This window comes from Zalophus californianus, chromosome 8 (assembly GCF_009762305.2).
Source record: "Zalophus californianus isolate mZalCal1 chromosome 8, mZalCal1.pri.v2, whole genome shotgun sequence".
Lineage (NCBI taxonomy): Eukaryota > Metazoa > Chordata > Mammalia > Carnivora > Otariidae > Zalophus > Zalophus californianus.
The window spans coordinates 82,173,804-82,200,453 of NC_045602.1; the positions used below are offsets into that span (position 1 = coordinate 82,173,804).

The window sequence follows — 26,650 nt, forward strand, 5'->3', positions numbered from 1 at the left end:
TATGTGCAGTATTCCCCTAGCGCTGGAGTTCTCCCGTTCTCATTCAGCGGTAAACTTGGTCTTGGCTGGCTGTTCATGCTGATCTTTTGGGGGAGGGGCCTGTTACCGTGGTTCCTAAATGTCTTTTCCGGAGGCGGAATTGCCCCGCCCTTGCTGGGTCCCGGCTAAGTTATCTGCTCGGGTTTGCTCTCAGGAGCTTTTGTTCCCTCCGAGCTCTCGGTACAGTTTTGGAGGACGCGAGTGAAAATGGCGGCCTCCCAATCTCTGCCCTGGAGGAGCCAAGAGCTCAGGGCCCCACTCCTCAGTGCACCCCCAGAGAAAAGCAGTTGGTCACTCCCATCTCCCTGGTCCCCGGCTGCACTCCGTGCTCACCCGGCCTGTGACCGAGCATTTCTATCTCTGGCACCTGACCCCGTGCGGAGTCTCCAAACCCAGCAGATCCCTGCGGTGCGCTCCCGCGCTGCTCCTCCCGGGGGGAGGGAGGGGAGTCTCTCCGGGTCTGGTGCTTGTTGGGTCCCTGCTGGAGGAGCAGTGGCCCGACTGTCACTGATCACAGTTTATGGCAACCCTGAGCTGAGGGGCTTGCCTCTTCGCTCCGTCTCTGCAGCCAGCTTCCCCGCTCTGATACCTGGGAGCTCTGCTGCACTCAGGCACCCCCGGCCTTTCTGTGACCCCGAGGGTCCTGAGACCACACTGTCCCGCGAGGGTTTCATCCCCTGCTTAGCCACTGGAGTGACGTCCTTCAGTGGAGCCGACTTCTAAAAGTTCCGATTTTGTGCTCCACGGTTCTAGTACTTGCCAGAAGCGGCCAACGGAGGCCCCCTCCCCCACCATCTATCCTCCTGAATAATGCCTCGGATTCACTTTACTACAAGGCCTACCTTCCAGAAAGTGGTTGCTTTTCTGTTTAGAGTTGTTGCTATTCTTTCCTTCGAGCTCCTGTTGAGTTCGTAGGTGTTCAGAACGATCCCTATCCAGCTGAATTCCTGAGACCAGACCTTTTCTGTGCACTCTTAAAGAGATAGCCTCAAGATGATATTACCAACTGGCATGATTTATTTATTACAGGTAAAAAACATCTCTTTCTACAATGTCACCACTCACTTTTCTTAATTGTGGTTCATGTGCATTATATAAACACATTCTCTCCTTGGCAAAACCTGCGTTTGTTTTAGTCAGTTTTCCAACTAGTCTTTTTAATGCCTTTACAGTGATCGTAGTATAAATAGAAAAATAATTGACTAGCTATGTCTTAGGAATATCAAGTGTTTTTCGTTTAATTGGAAAATAAAAGCCAGAACATTAATCTGAAAACATATAAGCACAGGTGATTTGTAAAGATAACAGTTCTAGAAAATGAGACAAACATCACTATGACCAAGACCAAATTGTACATGGCTATGCTATATTGTAACATCAAATCGGAAGGACAAAGTGTTTCTGTATGAAATGGTAGTGATAGTAAAGAAACAGAATGGATAGCTTTGTCATCTCTAAATCATTGCAGAGACAGCTCCTGATGTTGTCCATCATCATTTAATAAAATGACCAATTAACAGTTCCTTTAAGCACACTTATTACATAATATTGTGCTTAATTCTGTAGAGGGAATAAAAAGAATAATCAGATATGTATCCTCTGTTCAAAGAGTTCAAAAAAGAAAAAAGAAAAAGAAACAACCCACTAAAACCAAAACCCATTCTGTGAATGAGAGTCCTATTTAACCTATTCTGTCATTCTTTTGTCTTTTATTCAATTCCTTTCCTCACTGGTTTTTTCAAGGACCTTGTTTTCGAGGGCCTGGATTTACCTACAAAATTCACCATTTTAAAGTACATAATGCAGTGGTTTTTTTTTTAAAGGATTTTTTTATTATGTTATGTTAATCACTTACATTTCATCATATTTTTTGATGTAGTGTTCCATGATTCATTTTTTGCGTATAACACCCAGTGCAATGTTTTTTAGTACATTTCCAGAGTTGTGCAAATATTACCACTCTCTGATTCCAGAATTTATTTTTTAAAGATTTTATTTATTTATTTGAGAGAGAGACAGAGTGAGCAGAGTGAGCGTCAGGCAGAGGGAAAGGGAGAAGCAGGCTTCCCACTGAGCAGGGATCCCCATGTGGGGCTCTAGCCCCGGACCCTGAGATCATGACCTGAGCTGAAGGCAGATGCTTAATCCACTGAGCCACCCAGGTGCCCTTAATTCCAGAATATTTTTATCACCTCACAAAGGGACCTTATTGTCTCCCCTCCTTCCCTCCCCCCGACCCTGAGTTAACACTCATCTACTTTCTATCTCTGTGGGTTTACCTATTCTGGATATTTCATATCAGTGGATTCAGACAGTGTGTGGCCTTTTGTGTCAGGCTTCTTTCACTTTAATCTCAATTTATAATCTCTCTTCTTTAATTCATAATTCCATAAGACCAAATCCCTTATATGCCAGAAAACTGAGCGTTTTCTGAGCTGACTGTTTTTACCTTCTCCAAACCACATTCTACCTTTGCTTTGTTCCAAGGTCTTGTGAAGGTGCATATTTTTCCATGGTCTTCCAAGAAATAACAGCTGTCTGCTAGAGTGTATAAATATTTGTTTCTTCTCATTCCTTACCTTTCTTTTTAAATCTTTTCCAATAAAGGAAATATGTATAGTTAACCCTTGAACAATATGGGTTTGAACTGTGTGGGTCCGTTTATTTATACACGGACTTTTTTTTTTGATAAATACAGTACAGTCCTGTAAATCTGTTTTTTCTTTTTTATGTTTTTACAGTACAGTCCTGTAAATTTACAGTACAGTCCTGTAAATCTATTTTTTCTTTATGTTTTTCTTATGTTTCTTTTCTTAGCTTACTTTATTGTAAGAATACAGTGTATAATACATTTACAAAGTATATGTTAATTGATTATGTTATCAGTAAGACTTTTCTGGTCAACAGTGGGCTGTCATGAAATCTTAGGGGAGTCAAAGCTATAGGCAAATTTTCAACTACAGTTAAGTTTTTGTGGTGTCAAAAGTTATAGGCAAAAAAGAAGTTATAGGCAAATTTTCAACTGTGGTTCAGTTTTGGGAGAGTTAAAATTTACAGGCAGATTTTCAACTGCACAAAGGTCAGCACTCCTAACCCCACAGTGTTCAAGTGTCAACTGTAATAGCATGAGTTTAGTACAAATCATGGACAGCATGGTTGTTTTAAACTCAGAAATGCTCTGATCCTTGGTTTAGTCTGATCAAAGAATTGTGTGTCTGTGTGTATGTCTCATGCTTTTGAAAAAAAAAAAAAAAGTTGGTCATTTTTATCTTTTTATTTTTTATTTATTTATTTTTAAAGATTTTATTTATTTGACAGGGAGAGACACAGCAAGAGAGGGAACACAAGCAGGGGGAGTGGGAGAGGGAGAAGCAGGCTTCCTGCTGAGCAGGGAGCTCAATGCGGGGCTCGATCCCAGGGTCCTGGGATCATGACCTGAGCCAAAGGCAGACGCTTAACGACTGAGCCACCGGGTGCCCCAAAAGTTGGTCATTTTTAAATTGTGCAAGAAGGTAGTATATCCAAAGAATTACATTTGGCTGAGAACTCTGTAGGAAGGTAAAAGCATTTGGTATGTACTCATAGGCCAGTGACCAGTGGGTTTTCTTTTTGTGATGAATCTTTGCTGTGTGTGAGAATGGGGCTGGGGTTCCCCTTGCTCAGATCTTCTTCTAAAGCCCCCTGGGAACTGAGAGGTGTCCATGGTATTCTGGGACCCATTCTGCAAACAACCACATGGACAATTATGAGGACACTTCCTTTCAAACTTGACTTTTAATTTCCTTCATGGCAGAATTCTTTATTGTTTGTGTAGGACCATTTGTTCCCACAGAACACAGAGAGAGATTCTGTTGGATGAGACAAAATTAGCTTGGGCAGAAAAAGTGATGTTCTCAGGAATAATTGAAGTTTATAGTCTAGTGTCAATTTCCACAATGAAACACAATTCTGGAAGGCAGTTATGGGGCCAATAAATCATCCTTCAGCTTCAGTACTTCTTGATAGAAGAATTTTTAAAGTCTCTTCATTGTTTATTACCAAAATTCTCAGGTAATGTTAATAGGCAACTTAGCCTTTCAGAGTCGAAGGTGGAAACTTACATGCTGTGCTATATGAACACTTGGCAAATATGTAGCAAACGCTAGGTTTTTCGGCCAGCCAAATTTTTGTGTGCCACATTTAATATGGAACCATGCATATAGTCATCTACTGAGTTAAACTGAATTGAATTTATAATGCTTTCTTTGGTTAGATTTTATATTTTCAAAATGAAGAGATCCCATTCTATAGGCCTAGTATTCTAGAATCTCTTTGTTTTTTATGGCTTGCCTCGTCATTCCCTGCCTCACTGAGCCTCCCGTGCTGCCCTGTGCCAACGCTCTGTGCTCTGCTGGTCAGCTAGGAACAGGTGCAGCTTGGGCCTGGGGTTGCTGTGGCAGCTTTATCAATGCCACAAACAAGATTGTACACTCTCTCTTTATTTGGACAGATGGCTTTAGAACGGGGAATAGCCAAATTCCAAATGGCCAATGCTGGGTATGTGCATGCACAAAGACTCTTTGGCATTAGCAGTAAGACTGTTTTTGAGCATTCCATGCATGGCTGAGTCATGCTGATGTCACAGTTGTCCGTGTGAATAAGGGGCGGGGTCCAGGGTATTCCTCTTGCTCTGTCAACAGGCTCAGAGCAAAGTGTGGAGGGCATATGTTGCCACTCCTTGCAGTTGGGCAAGTTCCTCTTCAGGCAGGCTAGGCCGTGTGTTCTCCGATGAGGTTCAGTTCTGGAACAAGCATTTGGTATGTACTCATACGGTGCATACATGAATATGGTAATTGTCAGGATGTTATAACGCCGACCCTTTTGCAATGGGTTTCATCACACACTCTACAAAGCCTAAACAAATGCTGAAATTTGTTTTAATGTGGACTCCCAGAGAACTTTCAGATCCAAAGGGGCTGACGCTTGTCTTCTCCTATCCCTGTGATATTAGAGATGACAGGAAAGATGCAGAAGTTAAAATGGGTAGGCATAGCATTACAAAACTTTTAAAGTATATGGAGGAAATTATTATCTAGCTGAAACTTCCTAGTGTCTGGGCAAAGCGAGGTCAAGACAGGAATTGCTGTGCATGAGTAAGACTTCTAAATGTACTGGAAAGAATAATGACGTGATCTGGAAATTCTGGGATACTGACATCACTGGGTAGTAAGCCATAAAACTTAAAATTGGCATTTTACCAAGATATTATGGTGCAAAGGTTTTTCTTTTGTAATTGAAATCACTTTTTCCTGAGTGACAAAGTGGGTTTACATTTTTCAGCTGAATGTAGAGCTAGACAGAGTCCCTCCTGTGTGGAGGTGCCTGAAAAGTTTCTGGATCTTGGCTAAATCCTTTGTGGGACCCTCATGTTGGTGAGACTACATGGACATCTTGTAAGTCAGAGGAATATAGCAGTTCAGTCTCAGCCAAAGGAAAAAAAAAGGAACATCTGAAATATGTCCCTTGGCTTCTGTGACTGATTTTTTCTAGGATTTAGGCGAAAAAGTATCTTGCAGTTTGCATCCATCACATCTGTCTTATTTCATATAGAAATAAATGTGGTTTGCTGATGAGCTACTACAAATTCCATTGCTCTTAATTCTAGACCCAGGAGGTATTAATGGGAGCCAAGGGTACCTCTGCAGTGTAATTGGTCCTTTGGAACAATTTGTCCTTTGGGGGCAAAGTAGTGATTTGACTCCTGACCCGTTCTGTGACCACAGAGGATGCTCCTTGCCCAGACAGCTGTTGCTCAAGCCGTTACTGGTAACCAGGGATATAAGCTGAGTGAGTTGGGGTGAATTTTATAAATCCTCTGCCATGTGGGACAAACCGCTGGAAGCACATCCTTCCACAGCTCATCCCTGTTCCCTTTGGATCTGGAGGACAATGCTTTCTAAAAGTGTAGTGATGTGAACCCTCTTAAAAAAGTGGCATAGGAAAGGTGGGAGGAGATGAAGGGAATATAAAATTCTGAGTACAAAATATCATATAAACTACTGAATCGGAAAATTGGACTTGTGGTTTGTTTTCCTTTTTCTTTCAAAAGAGCAATGGAATTTGTAGTAGCTCATCAGCAAACCACATTTATTTCTATATGAAATAAGATAGATGTGATGGATGCAAACTGCAAGATACTTTTTCACCTAAATCCTAGAAAAAATCAGTCACAGAAGCCAAGGGACATATTTCAGATGTTCCTTTTTTTTTTTTTTTTTTTTTTGGCTGAGACTGAACACGTGGCTTCCAGGAAGCACTCAGTGTCATACCTTGCTCCTTACGTCTCTAGATAAAGCAAAGCAAGAGAAGAGTATGTGGAGGAAACAGAAGACCATGAGCAGGAAGGGATTAGGGAAGAATTGCTGACAGCCTAGAGGCAGGCGTTCTAAACTTACAGGCACACGCATCTCCCTGCTTGCACCTGCTGTCTCCATGTCTGTATCGTGAGAGATCCAGACTATAAACAGCCACTTACCCTGGACAAGCAAAGGGGCCTCTGTGCTAGCAGGACAGGCCTGGAAGGTCAGTGAATTCTTGCCAGAACGGCTTTTCTAAAGCTTCTGTGTCTTTCTTAGTGCACCTGAAGGAGGCTTTCAGGAGAAAATCACAAGCATGACCTCCTAGTGGGGAACAGAGTATTTCACCAAAGTCTAGGACTTCACATTTTTATTCACAGGTCTGTTCTGTTGGAGGCGTGCATGGAGACAAAAGGGTGACTCATGAGAACTGTAGGTTACTGATACATTAGCCAGATGTGCTTGTTGCAGTAGAATTCCTGTCTGATTTTTGTTTTTAAATTTTATTATGTTATGTTAATCACCATACATTACATCATTAGTTTTTAATGTAGTGACTGTCTCTGATTTTTATGAAACACAAAACAGCAGTTTGGATTTCTCTTTTGCTCAGTCCAGAAGCTTTGTACACTAGATCTGCTTTCTGAGTAGTTCTGGAAGAACCAGTTACCCTTATGTTTCTAGAAGTACTTGCTTTGTACCCTGGCTTTGTGCCTTCAGTTGTCATATTTGGGAATTTGTTCAGGAAAAGTATTGTTTTGGATATTGATACTATAATAATGTCGAAGGCCTCTCTTCAAATTCTGATGTGGAATTTTAGTTTCCTCCATATGTTGTTTCATCAAAATGTCAAGTGCTAAAATTAGTCAACATTGGTCAGTATTCAAGAGGAAAGAGTTCTGACGAATTTTTATTTACAAAAATACTTTAAATCCTATAACTTTTCTTTCTCAGTTCTTCAAAGTATTTTTCCCCACATTGCTTATCAGTTAGAATGTGCATAACAGGCTGTTGGATCAGACTTATCCCCACTCAGTTTGGAATGGGGCACCAGTATGATAGAGGTATGATGCTCCAGTGAAGAGACAGGTCCCCAGAGGAAGAATTCAGAAGGGACAAGTGAGACCCAGTCCTGTGAGCCTCCAACAGCCCAGCCAGGTGAAGGCTGGGGAAGGGCTGAGGAGTATGAAGAGACACAGAGTGGTTTCTCTGGAGAGAGCTGGTGTGCTCCTGAGTCTCTACCCCTATCTGGTCTTGGTGTGCACATGTGTTCTCATTGGAGACATTCTGGGTGATGGTCCAGCCCCTGCCCAGATGAATCTAGGGTATGAGAGGTCAGCTCAGTAATAGCTTTAGTGGAACTTTCTGGAAAACCTTGAACTAGAAACGTGAGTAAATGGCCCCCACCCCCTTTTACAAATGTATCTGTGTGGTTCTTTTGGAGAACTAGATCTATAGGTCCTGGCAAATGAATGCTTTTACTCACATGGTATTTTATTATGGGATATAATTAACCACCACACTGAAAGGGAGTTTTCAGATGTGTAGGGTGACAAGATGCTTTCCACTTTATAAATGGCATCCCTGGTTTGGGGTTAGGGTTTAGTATGGTGGAAAGGCAGAATGAATTTTCATCTGCTTCACTCTCCTTCTTTAAAGTATGTGTATCATTAACATCTACTATTAACTTAGTTCCAGAAGGCATTTAATTTCTTTGCAAATATTCTGTTTTATTCCACACCCTTCCCCCAAATAGTCAATTTGCTCAGAAATAACTAGTAGTGAATGAATAAGGCACACTGCTTTTTTAACTGAAATTTTTATGCATTTTCGGAGGCCTTTCCCCCCACCCATTATACTTACTTGTACAAAAGAGAAACACATTAGTAATAGACTCCCCTGAATGACCAGATTGACATATGTTAAGTCTGTCCTAGGAAGAATTTTTACTTCCTGTAACTAAAAGATTGTTGGGGAAGGACAGGAAGTTTGCTCGATGGACACTTAAGACAGAAAATGTCCTTAAAATATATAAGTGAGCGCAAGTCTGGATTCACCTGTTACCCTTTCTGAAATGTTCAGTGATGGGCCTGTGGGGTGACTGGTGCCACCTGGTGGAAGATTCTAGTAAGACATGGACAGACAATCTCCCTCACTTCTCACGGAATCTCGGAACTGGAAGGCACTGTGGCAGTTTATCCCCTTGCCTCTTGACTAGCTCTAAAATAGCCCAGTCCTATGAGAAGCTCTGATGCTTTAAAAGATTTCAGAGAATAATATTTGCTAGCCATTAGCAGTTGTTCATGCCAAAGCTCAATAAAAATAATGATAATAACAAAACTAGCCAATGCTTATTCTGCGCTTGCCCTGTTCCAGGCACCTTGCTAAGTGCGTTATCTCCATTAATTCCTTATGACTGCTCTCTGCAGTAGGCACCTGCATGACCTCTATTTTACCAACAAAGATGCTGAGACACGGAGAAGTACAGAACTTGTTCAAAGTTACTCAGCTCGTCAAGTGTAAAGCTTTCCAGCCAGTACACCTTTGAGGTAAGATTTAAACCAGGGCAGTCAGAAGCCAGTCCTGTGCCCTTCAGCCACCTCCTGCTTTGTGAAATTCATCTACTGTGAGTAAACACTTCCTTGGTGTTAAATGAAAATCCGCTTTCCAGATGCAGTCCCTAATGATGTGTACAGATGGATAAACCCTCCTGATCATTTTCTGTCAATAACTGTTTCTCAAGGGAGTACAGAGTATGGGATAGGCAGGATGTTGAATGCCTACCAAGATTATGCCAACCTAAGAAAGTAATAAGTACTTGAGAAATCCAATAGACATTATATAGGTTTGGTTGACTAAATAAAAACATGAGGCCAGAAAATGAAAGGGAAGAGGTAGTTAATATATTTGGACAGTAGTGTGGTGAAGTGTGAGCAGTTATGAATATTTGGAAGTCAGAGAGATGTAATGAAAAGATACAGGCATGAAATTATAACTATATAAGGCATTCAGGCTATCTCAGGAAATTGGAGAAAAATCTGTGGAAAGTGAGTCTGAGAAAATAAAGAGTGAAAATTGTTTATGGTTGATCATTATGCATTAGCAGTTTTAAAATTTCTGCGAAATGATATGTAAAAATGAACATAATATAATTGAAAGAGAAAGGAATAGCATTTTAATGTAAAGAAGGACTATTACAAAAGTACAATTATTTTTAAGAACTTCTAGTGTATTTCCCGAAAAAAACTAACTTTTTAGTGAATGAACTAACAGATACATAACTACTTTGAAAGTATGTTATGGAGCAGTAAGTCTTACTTTTGAGAAAATGTAGAATTAGCAAATTTTCCTTTCCCCATGTAATGTTTAGAAAAATAAGTATGCATTTTAGATTCTGGAATGGATCTGTGAGAATAGCCTACACTAATGGCCACGTTTCCTCCTTTAGCCTGACACATAAGGTTTCTTAAAATTTGAGAAAGGTCTCAAACACTGCAATTTTTAAGATTCCTACTGTATTAAAAGTTAACATATGCCAAACTCATTTGCAAATACTGTGGCACTAAGCGCTTACTTTTTTAAAAGTTAATACTCTATGTTTTTAAAACACAAACATAAATGTAATGACCCTATATATAAAGTCATTTGCAGACATTATCCAAAGTCTTTTATGGATTTGGGCCTCAAAAGCATACCGCTTATAGACTCCAGTGTCATCCATATCATGAAGGAGCACTGTTATTCCATCCGAAGAGGTTAAACCCTTGCCCATTCTGAGAAAGGGTCTAGCTCTTTCTCCTTGGTTGTGCTTTTATATCCTCTAAATTAAAGGCTAGAGATGCTCCCTACATACCTGAGGGGCAACTGCCTTTCTAAAGACGTCTCAGAAAATAACGATGCAGGGTGGCATTCTGGTTCCTACTTTGGGGACCAATTCGCAGGGTTTCATTTTATAATGAAGCTTCATAACATTCATTTATACATCATATTTTGTGTATTTCAAATGATACAAAAATGCAGTTTAAAAAAAAAACCAAAAAACAAAACTCTGACTCAGAAAACAGTCACAAAACATCCCTGTGCTCCAAGCATTTGGAGAGTTTAATTGCACAGTGAACAAAATTCAAGAGCTGTCAAAAGTTTTGTTGACAAAACTGATGCTTGAGGAAGGGAAGACTGTATTCTTAAGGGGGGGTGGGGGAGAGTCTGAGCAGGTGCACTGCAGGTCACTGCCACAGCGTCTGGAAGCCCAGCATCTCTTTTATCAGTTTGGCATAAGATCATGTTTCATAAAAATATGCTGATGCGACACATGAAAAAGTGTTCAACATTGCTCGGCATCAGGGAAATCCAAATCAAAACCTCAATGAGATACCACCTCACACCAGTCAGAATGGCTAGAATTAACAAGTCAGGAAATGACAGATGTTGGCGAAGATGCGGAGAAAGGGGAACCCTCCTACACTGTTGGTGAGAATGCAAGCTGGTGCAATCACTCTGGAAAACAGTATGGAGGTTCCTCAAACAGTTGGAAATAGAGCTACCATACGATCCAGCAATTGCACTACTGGGTATTTACCCCAAAGATACAAATGTAGTGATCCGAAGGGGTATGTGCACACCAATGTTTATAGCAGCAATGTCCACAATAGCCAAACTGTGGAAAGAGCCAAGATGTCCATCGACAGATGACTGGATAAAGAAGATGTGGTGTGTGTATACACACACACACACACACACACACACACACACACACAATGGAATATTATGCAGCCATCAAAAAACGAAATCTTGCCATTTGCAGTGATGTGGATAGAACTAGAGGGTATTATGCTAAGCGAAATAAGTCAATCAGAGAAAGACATATCATATGATCTCACTGATATGAGGAATTCTTAATCTCAGGAAACAAACTGAGGGTTGCTGTAGTGGTGGGGGGTGGGAGGGATGGGGTGGCTGGGTGATAGACATTGGGTAGGGTATGTGCTATGGTGAGCGCTGTGAATTGTGCAAGACTGTTGAGTCACAGGCCTGTGCCTCTGAAACAAATAATACATTCTATGTTAAAAAAAAAAAGATAGTAGGAAGGCAAAAATGAAGGGGGCGAATTGGAGGGGGAGACAAACTATGAGAGACTATGGACTCTGAGAAACAAACTGAGGGTTCTAGAGGGGAGGGGGGTGGGGGATGGGTTAGCCTGGTGATGGGTATTAAAGAGGTCACGTTCTGCATGGAGCACTGGGTGTTATACGCAAACAATGAATCATGGACCACTACATCAAAAACTAATGGTGATTAACATAACATAATAAAATAAAATTTGAGAAAAGATACTGTTGCCTATTTCCTTTTTTAAAACCATTTGTCTAAGGAAATGTATCGGTCATTTCAAGACTCTTTGTTTGAGTTAGAACATCACAAACCAAAATATTCATTGTGGCTTAATTCATTATAGCCAAAACCTAGAAAGAACCCAGATGATCATCAAGAGATAAACGGATAAACAAATTGTGGTCTGCTCATACAATGGGAATGGTGCTCAGCAGTAAAAAAGAGGGACTACTAATACATGCACAACCTGGGTGAATTCTCTGTCATCATGTTGAGTATGAACAGCCAGAGACAAAAGACTGCACATGGTCATGATTTCATTTCTACAAGGTTCTAAGGGCAAAGCTCTGCTATAGATGCTTTGGGGGAGGGGTGTGAGGAGACCTGAAGAACCTCTCTGGAGTGACAGGGATGGATATGTTCTATTTTTAATGGATTGTGGGTATACTGATGTTTACATTTATCAAAACTCATCAAACCATATACTTAAAACTCATCCATTTTGCTCTATGTAAATTATACCTCAGTTAAAAAAATGAGAAAGAGAAACAATGAACCTGCAATGCTTTTTACCCATTAGAACAACCTTCAAACTATTGGAGCTTAATATAATACCTTCAAATATTAGTATGGACTAATTTCAGAAATGTTTATATGAAGACCGTTTATGGATCTTCTGCCAAGGCCCCCTGTGGGGACGTGGTCACTTATGCTGCTCAGTGCTCCTCTGCAGGTCTGAGAAGGCATTCGTTATGTATTTCTTAATGAATTGCTATGTTTCCTTTTCAAAAATGATAGTAAATACATAGCTTATCAAGTTTCCTTTTTGTTCTTTCTTCTGGGCATGTCAGATCCAGGTTCACCATTCCGTTAACACAGTTGTCCTTTGTACCCTTACCCACACTCCAGGTTTTTTCCTCATTTCTATAGTTAGCGTGAACCCTCTGTGTACCTTCCTGGGAGCTCCACCTGCAAAAGTAATCTCGTTGCCTGCCACCTCCTTGGAATTTTTCCCCACTGTAGGGTGTCTGTGAATGTCTTCATCCTAATGTGTTGTATCTGCTATCAGGGTGTCCGTTTGAGTTATGCCACAGGCTACTTTGACCTTGTGACTGCAGACCTCATTTCATCCTCTGAAAATAGACAGAAGGAGTAAGCTGCTGCTATCATCCCTAAGATTTTATGAAGCTGACATTCTAGCTCTGTTTCTCTAGATGCTCTTGCTGAATATTGCCCTGTCTCTAGAGTGCATGCAGCCTCCAGTTAGAGAAAAGGCAATATTTTTCTGATTCTAATTCACTGTTCACTGTTCACTTTAACTTCATTCATTATGCATTTTTTTGACTATGGAATTCATGGTCTTTCCTGTGCCCGTAGAAAGCTGAAATGAGTTGTCCCTGAATTTGTGTGCAAGCATGACTAAAAGAGGCCAATGGAATCATCTTGAATTTATGATTCTTCCCCAAGTAACCAATAGCTGCCCATGACAAGTTGTTAAAACACATTTCAAAGGCAGTTCAGTTATATCTAAGCAGTTAAATATCAAGGTTATTGTTTTTCAGTAACTCCAAAAGGCTTTTGTTTTTTAATACAGGTATATATATTTCTAGGCAAGAATATAGAGGTTTGACATTTGCCTGTATTTTTTTAACTTTTTTATTGTTATGTTAATCACCATACATTACATCATTAGTTTTTGATGTAGTGTTCCATCATTCATTGTTTGTGCATAACACCCAGTGCTCCACGCAGAACGTGCCCCCTTTAATACCCATTATCGGGCTAACACATCCCCCCACCCCCCTCCCCTCTAGAAACCTCAGTTTGTTTTTCAGAGTCCTTCGTCTCTCATGGTTCATCTCCCCCTCCGACTTACTCCCCTTCATTCTTCCCCTCCTGCTATCTTCTTCCTCTTTTTTTTTTCTTAACATATATTGCATTATTTGTTTCAGAAGTACAGATCTGTGATTCAACAGTCTTGCACAATTCACAGCGCTCACCATAGCACATACCCTCCCCAATGTCTATAACCCAGCCACTCCAACTCTCCCACCCCCCACCACTCCAGCAACCCTCAGTTTGTTTCCTGAGGTTAAAAATTCCTCATATCAGCGAGGTCATATGATAGATGTCTTTCTCTGATTGACTTATTTCACTCAGCATAACACCCTCCAGTTCCATCCACGTCGTTGCAAATGGCAAGATCTCATTCCTTTGGATGGCTGCATAATATTCCATTGTGTATATATACCACTTCTTCTTTATCCAGTCATCTGTCGATGGACATCTTGGCTCTTTCCACAGTTTGGCTATTGTGGACATTGCTGCTATAAACATCGGGGTGCATGTACCCCTTCGGATCCCTACCTTTGTATCTTTGGGGTAAATACCCAGTAGTGCAATTGCTGGATCGTATGGTAGCTCTATTTTCAACTGTTTGAGGAACCTCCATACTGCTTTCCAGAGTGATTGCACCAGCTTCCATTCCCACCAACAGTGTAGGAGGGTTCCCCTTTCTCCGCAACCTCGCCAACATCTGTCGTTTCCTGACTTGTTAATTCTAGCCATTCTGACTGGTGTGAGGTGGTATCTCATTGAGGTTTTGATTTGGATTTCCCTGATGCCGAGCGATGTTGAGCACTTTTTCATGTGTCTGCTGGCCATTTGGATGTCTTCTTTGGAAAAATATCTGTTCATGTCTTCTGCCCATTTCTTGATTGGAGTATTTGTTCTTTGGGTGTTGAGTTTGATAAGCTCTTTATAGATTTTGGATACTAGCCCTTTATCTGATATGTCATTTGCAAATATTTTCTCCCATTCTGTCGGTTGTCTTTTGGTTTTGTGGACTGTTTCTTTTGCTGTGCAAAAGCTTTTTATCTTGATGAAATCCCAATAGTTCATTTTTGCCCTTGCTTCCCTTGCCTTTGGCAATGTTTCTAGGAAGAAGTTGCTGTGGCTGAGGTGGAAGAGGTTGTTGACTGTGTTCTCCTTTAGGATTTTGATGGACTCCTGTCTCACGTTTAGGTCTTTCAACAATTTGGAGCCTATTTTTGTGTGTGGTGTAAGGAAATGGTCAGTTTCATTCTTCTGCATGTGGCTTTCCAATTTTCCCAACACCATTTGTTGAAGAGACTGTCTTTTTGCCATTGGACATTCTTTCCTGCTTTGTCAAAGATGAGTTGACCATAGAGTTGACGGTCCATTTCTGGGCTCTCTATTCTGTTCCATTGATCTATGTGTCTGTTTTTGTGCCAGTACCATACTGTCTTGATGATGACAGCTTTGTAATAGAGCTGGAAGCCCGGAATTGTGTTGCCGCCAGCTTTGCTTTTCTTTTTCAACATTCGTCTGGCTATTCAGGGTCTCTTCCGGTTCCATACAAATTTTAGGATGATTTGTTCCATTTCTTTGAAAAAAGTGGATGGTATTTTGATGGGGATTGCATTGAATGTGTAGATTGCTCTCAGTAGCATTGACATCTTCACAATGTTTGTTCTTCCAATCCATGAGCATGGAACGTTTTTCCATTTCTTTGTGTCTTCCTCAATTTCTTTCATGAGTATTTTCTAGTTTTCTGAGTACAGATCTTTTGCCTCTTTGGTTAAATTTATTCCTAGGTATCTTATGGTTTTGGGTGCAGTTAGTAAATGGGATCGACTCCTTAACTTGTCTCTCTTCTGTCTTGTTGTTGGTGTATAGGAATGCCACTGGTTTCTGTGCATTGATTTTATATCCTGCCACTTTACTGAATTCCTGTATGAGTTCTAGCAGTTTTGGGGTGGAGTCTTTTGGGTTTTCCACATACAGTATCGTATCATCTGCAAAGAGTGAGAGTTTGACTTCTTCTTTGCTGATTTGGATGCCTTTGATTTCTTTTTGTTGTCTGATTGCTGTGGCTAGGACTTCTAATACTATGTTGAATAGCAGTGGTGATAGTGGACATCCCTGCCGCGTTCCTGACCTTAGGGGAAAAGCTCTCAGCATTCCCCATTGAGAATGATATTTGCTGTCGGTTTTTCATAGATGGCTTTTATGATATTGAGGTATGTACCCTCTATCCCTATACACTGAAGAGTTTTGATTAAGAAAGGGTGCTGTACTTTGTCAAATGCTTTTTCTACATCTATTGAGAGGATCATATGACTCTTGTTCTTTCTTTTGTTAATGTATTGTATCACGTTGATTGATTTGCGGATGTTGAACCAACCTTGCAGCCCAGGGATAAATCCCACTTGGTCATGGTGAATAATCCTTTTAATGTACTGTTGGATCCTATTGGCTAGTATTTTGGTGAGAATTTTTGCATCCATGTTCATCAAGGATATTGTTGTGTAATTCTCCTTTTTGATGAGGTCTTTGTCTGGTTTTGGGATCAAGGTAATGGTGGCCTCATAAAATGAGTTTGGAAGTTTTCCTTCCATTTCTATTTTTTGGAACAGTTTCAGGAGAATAGGTATTAATTCTTCTTTAAACGTCTGATAGAATTCCCCTGGGAAGCTATCTGGCCCTGGGCTTTTGTTTGTTGGGAGATTTTTGATGACTGCTTCCATTTCCTTAGTGGTTATAGGTCTGTTTAGGTTTTCTATTTCTTCCTGGTTCAGTTTTGGTAGTTGATACATCTCCAGGAATGCACCCATTTCTTCCAGGTTATCTAATTTGCTGGCATAGAGTTGCTCATAATGTGTTCTTATAACTGTTTGTATTTCTTTGGTGTTGGTTGTGATCTCTCCTCTTTCATTCATGATTTTGTTGATTTGGGTCCTTTCTCTTTTCTTTTTGATAAGTCTGGCCAGGGGTTTATCAATCTTGTTAATTCTTTCAAAGAACCAGCTCCTAGTTTCGTTGATCTGTTCTCCCGTTCTTTTGGTTTCTAGTTCATTGATTTCTGCTCTGATCTTTATTATTTCTCTTCTCCTGCTGGGTTTAGGCTTTATTTGCTCTTCTTTCTCCAGCTCCTTTAGGGGTAGGGTTAGGTTGTGTATTTGAGACCTTTCTTGTTTCTTGAGAAAGGCTTGTATTGCTATATACTTTCCTCTCAGGACTGCCTTTGCTGTATCCGAAAGATTTTGAACAGTTTTGTTTTCATTTTCATTGGTTTCCACGAATTTCTTTAATTCTTCTTTAATTTCCTGGTTGACCCATTCATTCTTTAGTAGGATGCTCTTTAGCCTCCATGTATTTGAGTACTTTCCGACTTTCCTCTTGTGATTGAGTTCTAGTTTCAAAGCATTGTGGTCTGAAAATATGCAGGGAATGATCCCAGTCTTTTGGTGTCAGTTGAGACCTGATTTGTGACCTAGGATGTGATCAGTTCTAGAGAATGTTCCATGGGCACTAGAGAAGAATGCGTATTCTGTTGCTTTGGGATGGAATGTTCCGAATATGTCTGTGAAGTCCATTTGGTCCCATGTGTCATTTAAAGTCTTTATTTCCTTGTTGATCTTTTGCTTAGATGATCTGTCCATTTCAGTCAGGGGGGTGTTAAAGTCCTCCACTATTATTGTCTTGTTGTCAATATGTTTCTTTGCTTTTGTTATTAATTGCCTTATAGAATTGGCTGCTCCCATGTTAAGGGCGTAGATATTTACAATTGTTAGATCTTCTTGTTTGATAGACCCTTTAAGTAAGATATAGTGTCCTTCTTCATCTCTTATTACAGTCTTTGTTTTAAAATCTAAGTTGTCTGATATAAGAATTGCCACCCCATCTCTCTTTTGGTGTCCATTAGCATGGTAAATGGTTTTCCACCCCCTCACTTTCAATCTGGGGGTGTCTTTGGGTCTAAAATGAGTCTCTTGCAGACAGCATATCGATGGATCTTGTTTTTTAATCCAATCTGATAGCCTGTGTCTTTTGATTGGGGCATTTAGCCTATTTACATTCAGGGTAACTATTGAAAGATAGGAATTTAGTGCCATTGTATTGCCTGTAAGGTAACTGTGACTGTATATTGTCTGTGTTCCTTTCTGATCTATGCTGCTTTTAGGCTCTCTCTTTGCTTAGAGGACCCCTTTCAATATTTCTTGTAGGGCTGGTTTTGTGTTTGCAAATTCCTTTAGTTTTTGTTTGTCCTGGAAGCTTTTTACCTCTCCTTCTATTTTCAATGACAGCCTAGCTGGATATAGTATTCTTGGCTGCATATTTTTCTCGTTTAGTGCTCTGAAGATATCTTGCCAGTCCTTTCTGGCCTGCCAGGTCTCTGTGGATAGGTCTGTTACCAATCTAATATTTCTCCCATTGTAGGTTACATATCTCTTCTCCCGAGCTGCTTTCAGGATTTTCTCTTTGTCTCTGAGACTCGTAAGTTTTATTATTAGATGTCGGGATGTTGACCTATTTTTATTGATTTTGAGAGGGGTTCTCTCTGCCTCCTGGATTTTGATGCCTGTTTCCTTCCCCACATTAGGGAAGTTTTCTGCTATCATTTGCTCCAATATACCCTCTGCCCCCTCTCTCTTTCTTCTTCTTCTGGGATCCCATTTATTCTAATGTTGTTTCATCTTATCGTATCGCTTATCTCTCAAATTCTGCCCTCGTGATCCTGTCGTTTCTGTCTCTTTTTCTCAGCCTCTTTATTTTCCATCATTTGGTCTTCTATATCGCTGATTCTCTCTTCTGCCTCATTTATCCTAGCAGTTTGTGCCCCCATTTTTGATTGCACCTCATTAATAGACTTTTTGATTTCAACCTGGTTGGATTTTAGTTCTTTTATTTCTCCAGAAAGGGTTTCTCTAATAACTTCCATGTTTTATTTAATCCCAGCTAGTATCTTTAAAGTCATGATTCTGAACTCTAGGTCCAACATTGTACTAATGTCTGTATTGAGTAGGTCCTTCGCAGACGGTACTACCTCTTGTTCTTTTTGTTGAGGTGATTTTTTTCGTCTTGTCATTTTGTCCAGAGGAGAATAGATGAATGAGAGAACAAAATGCTAACAGGTTAACAACGTCCCCAGCAAATATACTCTATACACATCAGAAAAGACTTGAAACCAGGGGAAAAGAAAGGGAAAGAAAGGTAAAAGAAAGAGAAAAAAAAAAAAAGAAAAAGAAAAAGATAAAAACAAACAGAAACAGAACAAAACAAAGAAAACAGAATATGATCAAAAATGATCAGGCTAGTGCATAGATCAGTGCCACACACTAGATTTTGGGTGTATTTTGGTCTGTTAGAAGAAAGTGCCTCCTAAAATTTTGAAAGAAGAAAGACATATGTACAAAATAAGGGTTGATACAATGAAGGGATGGAAGATGACTGTAAAGATGAAACTTATAAAAGGTTTTATAAACGGAATTGATAAGATAAGAAGTTGTTTGAAAGTAGAAAGAAGATTTAAAAACAAAAAAAGAAATGAAAAAAATTGGAGAGACTGTGATCAGTCAGGACACTAGAACAAAGCCATACACTAGTGATTTAGGGTATATTTTGATCTGTTAGAAGAAACATATCAAAATTTTAAAGAAAGAACAACTTATATATATATGCCAAAAATAAGGGTAACTACTATGAAGGGATAAAATATGACTCTAAAAATGAAAAATAAAAAATGTTTTTTTAAAAAGGGGATTGATAAGATGTTGGTTGAAAAAGGGAAAAAGAAAAATTCAAAAAAAAAAAAAAACAAAAAACGGTTAAAAAATTAACTTTGAAAAACTAATGAATCATGGTAAAATAGCCATGAATTCTATGTGCACTATTCCCCTAGCGCTGGAGTTCTCCCGTTCTTCTTGATCGGTAAACTTGGTCTTGGCTTGCTGGCTCTTCATGCTGATCTTCTGGGGGAGGGGCCTGTTGCCGTGGTTCCCAGATGTCTTTGCCGGAGGCAGAATTGCCCCGCCCTTTGTCGGTCCAGGCTAAGCAAGCTGCTCGGGTTTGCTCTCAGGAGATTTTGTTCCCTGGAAGCTCTCGGTACGGCTTTGGAGGACCAGGGTGAAAATGGTGGCCTCCCACTCTCTGCCTGGAGGAGCTGAGAACTCAGGGCCCCGCTCCTCAGTGCGCCCCCAGAGAACAGCAGTCAATCACTCCCGTCTCCCTGGTCTCTGGCCGCACTCCGTGCTTACCCGGCCTGTGACCGAGCGTTTCTATCTGTGGCACCCGACCCCGTGTGGAGTCTCTAAACCCAGCAGATCCCTGCGGTGCTGCTCCCCCGCCGCTCCTCCTGGGGGAGGAAGGGGAGTCTCCCCGGCTCTGCTGCTTGTTGGGTCCCTGCTGGAGGCTCAGGGTCCCAACTGGGCCGTGGATCACAGTTTATGGCAACCCCGAGCTGAGAGCCCGTGTCTCGGCTCTGTCTCTGCAGCCGGCTTCCCCGCTCTGATACCTGGGAGCTCTGGCGCACTCAGGCAGCCCCAGTCTTTCTGTGACCCCGAGGGTCCTGAGTCCACACTGTCCCGCAAGGTTTCCACCTCCCGCTTAGCCACTGGGGTGATGTCCCTCAGCGGAACCTACTTCTAAAAGTTCCAATTTTGTGCTCCGCGGCTCTATCACTTGCCAGAAGCGGCGGAGGCCCCCTCCCCCACTGTCTATCCTCCCAGATATCACCTCGGATTCACTTCCTCGCACGTCCTACCTTCCAGTAAGTGGTCGCTTCTCTGTTCAGAGAGTTGTTGCTACTCTCTTCTTCGATCTCCTGTTGAGTTCGTAGGTGTTCAGGATGGTTTGATCCCTATTCAGCTGAATTCCTGAGACCAGATGAAATCCAGGTCTCCTACTCCTCCGCCATCTTGCTCTGCCCCGGACATTCGCCTGTCTTTTTGAAGAGTTTCCATTTCTGTGGCTAACTTTTCTCTAGGAATGTTTTTTTATTATTTTATTTTATTTTCTTAAGAATGTGTTTTTAAATCTGGTTTATTTTTCCATACTTGCTTCCATAAAATATTGAGGACATGCAGTTTTACTTTTAGTCTGTGACTTGATGTTGGTGAAATTCTTTGGTATTTTTTTCCACATTGTGAACATTTCCATATTGTTTATCATTAGCAATTGCATTCCTAAGGGCCCTTTGTGACTACGTGACCTTTGTTTCAGATAAAATGCTTTCCAAATTGAATTCATGATATTTAGAAGGAGAAGTTTCCAACTTCGTAAGAGTTGTAAAATCGTGAGTGGCTCTTCCACACATTGCTAATTAGTAAGAGAACCAATGCATTCTTCTTGTGACTTAATTATTTGTCCATGGTTTTATTATCACAAATCTTCTTGGGATTTGCTATCTTACTTTATGCCTGCAGTGAGCTGTTTTATGAATTTTTTTGGTCTTCAAACAATTAGGTATTTTTAAATTTAATTGGAAATAAATTATGCTTTCAAAATATGACCAAATTTAAATATAACAATTTAAAAATAAATTATTACCTGAATATTAGCAATATTTTCTATTCCTGCTAAAATCACAGTGGCAAGTGGGTTTGACATGTAACTCACTTGTTACTCAGGGACAGTTATTACTTATGTTTTCACGAGTGAGAGAGAGTCCTTTAAGAAATCAAGGGATAATAATTAAGATTTTAACATAGTATTTTTCCATTAGTGTTCCCCCAAATGATACTCTCCACTTGGTAGGTGAACCAAATCAGCAATATTACTGTTCATTAATCATCACAATAGCCCACCAAAAGAAAATGTGTCTTTCTGGGTGTATGAACACACATACTCTCCTCCCATTCCCGCCAGTATATGTCCTTTCTAACGCACATAACCACAGATTCCCACCATGCTTTTTTGTGTTTTTTAATTCATTCATTTTGTCTTTTGTTTTGAAATATTTTCAGATGTACATAGAAATTGAAAAATCCCTTCACCCAGAGACTCCATTCACCTTTCACTAACTATCTCAGTGTCTTTTCTAGCAAAAGCCTCCAGTCCTGGAACATGCTTTGCATTTAGTAGTAATGTTATCTGAATCTCCATCAGACCAGAATAAGTCCTACTTAGACCTTCATGACCTCGACTCTACAAGAGTACAGGCCTGTGATTTTCTAGAATGTTCCTGAGTTAGTGTGTTTGATGTTTCCTTCTGATTGGATTTAGGCTCTTCATTTTTGGCTGTATCATAGCAGTGATGCTGTGTTATTCTCATTGTATCTTACAAGGTGGTTAGTGACATCAGCATGCCATGCCACCAGGGACATGCCCTCTGATCATTTGAGTAAGGTGCTATTTGCCAGGTTTCTTCAGTATGAAATTACTGTTTTCCCCTTTACAATTGGTAAGTGTTTTGTGGGAAGAGATTTTGAGCCTGTGTAAATATTTATTTCTCATCTAAATTTCATCTACTAGTTTTAGCATCCATTTTTTTCCCTTGCCTGTATTATTACTTAAATGATTGCCAAATGGTGATTTCTAATTGAACTATTCCTTCTACATTTATAAGTTAGCATTCTCTAAGGAAAAGCTTTCCCTTCTCCCTGCCTAATGTATTCATTCATTTATTTATATCACTGTGGGCTCATGGATTTCTCTTTTATTCAGTGAGGTATCATGTGCCATTATCATTATTGGTCTGATAGTCTGATTGCCTCAGAACTGGCTAGGGGGAACCTCTCGAGCTAGCTTCTGAAACACCCCCACCATTCTGAGAGCATATCTGACATTCCAGACTTATCTTGTACTTTCTGTCCCAGCCTGGATTCACCTATTTCTTTGAGATGCCTGGTTCCTGATATTTAGAAGCCAAGTATCCAGATACTTGGTGTGCTCCATGCTACTGAGGTGTTATTGCTCCCAGATCCTCCCAGGACACAGAGCCAGGAAATATATGTAGGTGTATACACACGGGTGTATCTTAACACACACACACACACTTTTACTTCTATATCTATCTATCTATCTAGAGTCATAAATTCACACTGATACATTTAATTCCAAACAAACACCATAGACTTTATTTTAGCTTTCCCCCTTTTCAAATTTGTAACTCCCTTTTCAGGCAGTGAAGAACATGACTCCAATTAACGTCAATATATTTATTTGTTTGATCAGTCTACCTCTAGGTAATAGTCTCCTGACTCTTCTGTTGGCCAGATGCATTATGTAAAACCCCCATCATAAATTCTTGCTGTCATGTCAGCTAAACCATTGGCCTTTGGTGTAAATACTTACCAATGTCTGTTAGTTCATTTACTTTCTGTTTGTCTCTTTCCATGTGAGTGCGCACATGCACACATATACACACTGGTATAAAACACTGGCAATTTAATAGGTAGGGAAACACTCTTTTACCCCATGGGAAGATGTAATTATAAACAGATATGATATGAATTAAATGACAGTATCTTCAATTAGTGAACAAGTTAAAGATTGTAGTGATAGAAACGCCTATTTTCATTGCTTTCAGGATGTAAATGCTCTTCAAATAACGGCAATTTTAAAATATAAGTTCATTCTTCCTTATTAAGAATCATCCACATGGTTACTTGTGATACATTTTTTAAAAAAGATTTTATTTATTTATTTGACAGAGAGAGAGATAGCGAGAGCAGGAACACAAGCAGGGGGAGTGGGAGAGGGAGAAGCAGGCTTCGCACTGAGCAGGGAGCCCCATGTGGGACACCATCCCAGGACCCTGGGACCATGACCTGAGCCGAAGGCAGACGCTTAAGGACTGAGCCACCCAGGCGCCCCACAATACATTTTTTTTTTAAATACTCTAAATTCAGTAATGGGTTTTGCAACTTTTGAAAGAAAATATGCATAAGGCTACTGGTTCTCACAAAGGCAATTTTCTGTTTTTATAAAACTATCTGAAAGCACAAGAGAGTCACATGATGCAAGAGAGATAAGAAACATATCAACAAATAATAACAAAGATTTGCAGTGTGTTTGCATAAGGGAAATAGTATGCAAATAACTAAGCCAAACCTTTACATTAGGGGAGAGCAGTGTCTATATATTTGCAGAAAAATGTATTGAAATGCACAGAGTTGCTCGACAACACATGGCATTGCCATATTGTTGTCAGCATCTGAGGTACGGTTTTGCAAGGAGTTTGCTCGCCGGCTATGAGTTTACTATTTCTCTCTGACATAGCTGTTGTTCAGTGGTTAAATTGCACTCTTCTGTGCTCCAGTATTTGCATTTACATTACAGACCACAGTGTGAAGGATGTTTCTTATTAGTGAAGCATCTATGTTGATTCTTCATTGCTTTGTGTTTGTATCACGATTATGAGAAAGTTTAAGACTCACCTTGGCATATTTATGAGCCCGTCTTCTTTTGTGTGTACTTCTCAGGATTCTTTACACAGTGGATGGCCCAAGAGAGAGAAGACATCCTAAATACTGTGGGAGCACAATTAACTGGAGAAGGGTGATTAATGGCTAGGCTCTTAAAAGCTACTCTGTCCTGCCAATATGCCTCCCTCTCTGCTCCTAGTCACAGGGTTATGTTTACCTTTCAGACTGACTCGCAATTAGAATATGGAGATTTTATGCCTGATGGTTTCGTTCATTAATTCAAGACTATAATAGGTCCTTGACATGTTTGGATTGAACTTTTGGAAACTAGCAAATGACCTCAAGTATATTTTGCTCAGGGACAAATTTGAATCCCTCAGGCTGCGTGGTTTGTGTGTGGGACCTGTCACTCACTCACCCGTGTATCAGCTTGGCTGACTCTCCTGGGTTTGCAGCTCAGCACAGTGGGGCTGCTCCCTTCTGTTATTTCAGTGACCACCACGTGGAAAAGTATATGCTTTGCAGTATTCTCAAGTTTTAGCATTCATGAAGCTCTTTGGTCACATTGCTCCCTCCCTGCATCCCTCCATTCTTCTTCTGTTCCTTTCTCTTGTCTAGTAAGGCTCTTGGTCTTATACCTGTGGTTTTACATTCCACAGAATTTTTTCATTAATTTTTTCCTCATTCTTTCCAGGCAATGTTGCCTTTATGCTATAATCAATCTTCAGCATCTGTATTTCAATTTGAAAGAATCATGTCTATTCTTTTAAATTAGTTCAGTGCTTTCATCTCTGTTTTTGTCTGATACTTACTTTGGCTTTGGTTTTCATTGACAAAATTACCCATAGCACTAGTTAGGCTGTATTATAATAATATAATAATAGTTGGAAAGACCTGAGCTAAAAAGCGGCTCTGAAAACTACTGGTTGTTTTTGCATATCCTTAAAACCGAGGGTCAATAGTACCTATTTTATCAATTCATTGTACAAATTGAAATAAATAATGTATTACAGTGCTCACTCCAAACCAGGCATATAGTACAGATGGGAAATGTTAGGAGAAATTCCACTAGGCCGGATCTTTGACTCTTATGTTCATAAACACCTAATACAGAGCCTGGCATAGAGTAGTACTCAATGAAGGCATGTCAGCTGTTGCCATTGTTCTTATGTTGCCATCACAATGCTTTAAAATTAAAGCTAAGCAGTGTGCATATAAAACACATAATAAAGGGTGTGACACAAAGTAGGTGATTTGGCTAGAATGGTATTTTTATAGACATATCATCAGGCAAATGATTGGTTAGTGTTCTTGGGACACATCTTCAGAAAGACTAAAGGTCTTTTGTTTTGTCCTTCTCAGGCATCCTGTTCTCCCTGGTGGTGATGCTGTATGTCATCTGGGTCCAGGCAGTGGCTGACATGGAAGGCTACAAAAATATGAAAATGAGAGACTGCTTGGAGTTCACCCCTTCTATTCTGTATGGCTGGTCATTTTTTCTGGCCCCAGCGGGGATATTTTTTTCTTTATTAGCTGGATTACTGTTTCTAGTTATTGGACGGCATATACAGACACATCACTAATCAAACCGTTGCCACCACCGTTTTTTTGAGAGGTTTTAAAACAGCACTTTTTTTTTTTTTTCCATTTTGTTCTGGTGATCCCAGTGTAGAATTATTAGATGAGCTCTTTAGTTAGTATTTGAATTTTGCTTTTACATTTTACTTGTGATTTCTGCTAATAGGAAAGTCTTAGAATCTTTCCAGACATCCACGTTTCCATCCTCTGTAGGTGCTATCAAGAACCTAGGTCTCTAAGGGGCAGGTAACATGGGCTTCCCTCTCATTGCAACTGTTAGAGCTCACACAGGTTACAAAGGCCTGATAATGGCATGACACCACCACCTGGGCCAGTGAAGATTTGATTTAAAGCTTCCTTCTTGGCATTCACTTCTGTTATAAAAAAAAAAAAAAATCTTTGGGGAATAATTAAGAACAGAAAACAAATGTTGTCAGAGAACTTACCCCATTTCTTCTCCACACACATGCATCTCCACATACACATTACTGTATCTTACAGGAGTAAGATAATTATTTATGACTTAAAAATAAATAACAGTGTGCTTGTGGCAAGAGCCAGGCAAACCCATCAGTTCAAATGGACCACAACCTGACTGAGGACATGTACTTACTCCACTCTCTTACCAACAGGAGTTTGGTCACTTAATTCTATTCCCTTAATTGTGCATGCTTACATAACCTTAAACTATGTTTAAAAGTGGCAAATCTGTTCACCAAATTACATATAATGCAGACTGGATTTTTAGGAGCTCAGTGGATTAATTATATGTAATATGGTTGAAAATATGTAAAAACCAGGCACCTTAGCTTAGTACTTAGTTCTGTTTGATATTTTAAAATTCCTCCTTAAAATTATATGCTAATATGTTCAGCATGTGAAAATTTATTGATAAAATGTGCTTTTAATATGCACTAGCTATAAACTTTCAAAATATTTCCATATGAAATGATAATAGCCTTGCTTTATTAAAGACTATGAAATATTAACTTTTCCCAAGGTTTTATGGGTTGTAGTTCTTCTGATCATTTGATTCCCTTAATTATTGACTCTCAGTTTCTTCATCTTTACAACAGGTATTTTAACATTTATAGATATGCTAATTACTTTAACATCTTGGAAGAAAACTTGGTGCTGGTTGGTGGATACTTCTTATTTGCTAGTGTAGACATGCAGACATTTTGCATATCAAAGATG

General features: G+C 40.0%; 1 protein-coding gene across 4 annotated transcripts in view; it reads left to right on the plus strand.

The window, feature by feature from the left end:
- TMEM182 (transmembrane protein 182) overlaps positions 1 to 26,447 on the plus strand; it is a 102,073-nt gene extending 75,626 nt beyond the window's left edge. For 3 of the 4 annotated variants that reach the window (XM_027620521.2, XM_027620519.2, XM_027620522.2), the window contains one exon: positions 25,238 to 26,447. In XM_027620521.2, coding sequence (XP_027476322.1) covers positions 25,238 to 25,458 — 221 coding nt within the window. In that variant the 3' untranslated portion in view covers positions 25,459 to 26,447. Of the gene's footprint in view, positions 1 to 8,803; positions 8,924 to 25,237 lie in introns of all 4 variants that reach the window. The other variant, XM_027620520.2, reaches the window with a different exon arrangement.
- The last annotated feature ends 203 nt before the right edge of the window (positions 26,448 to 26,650 follow it).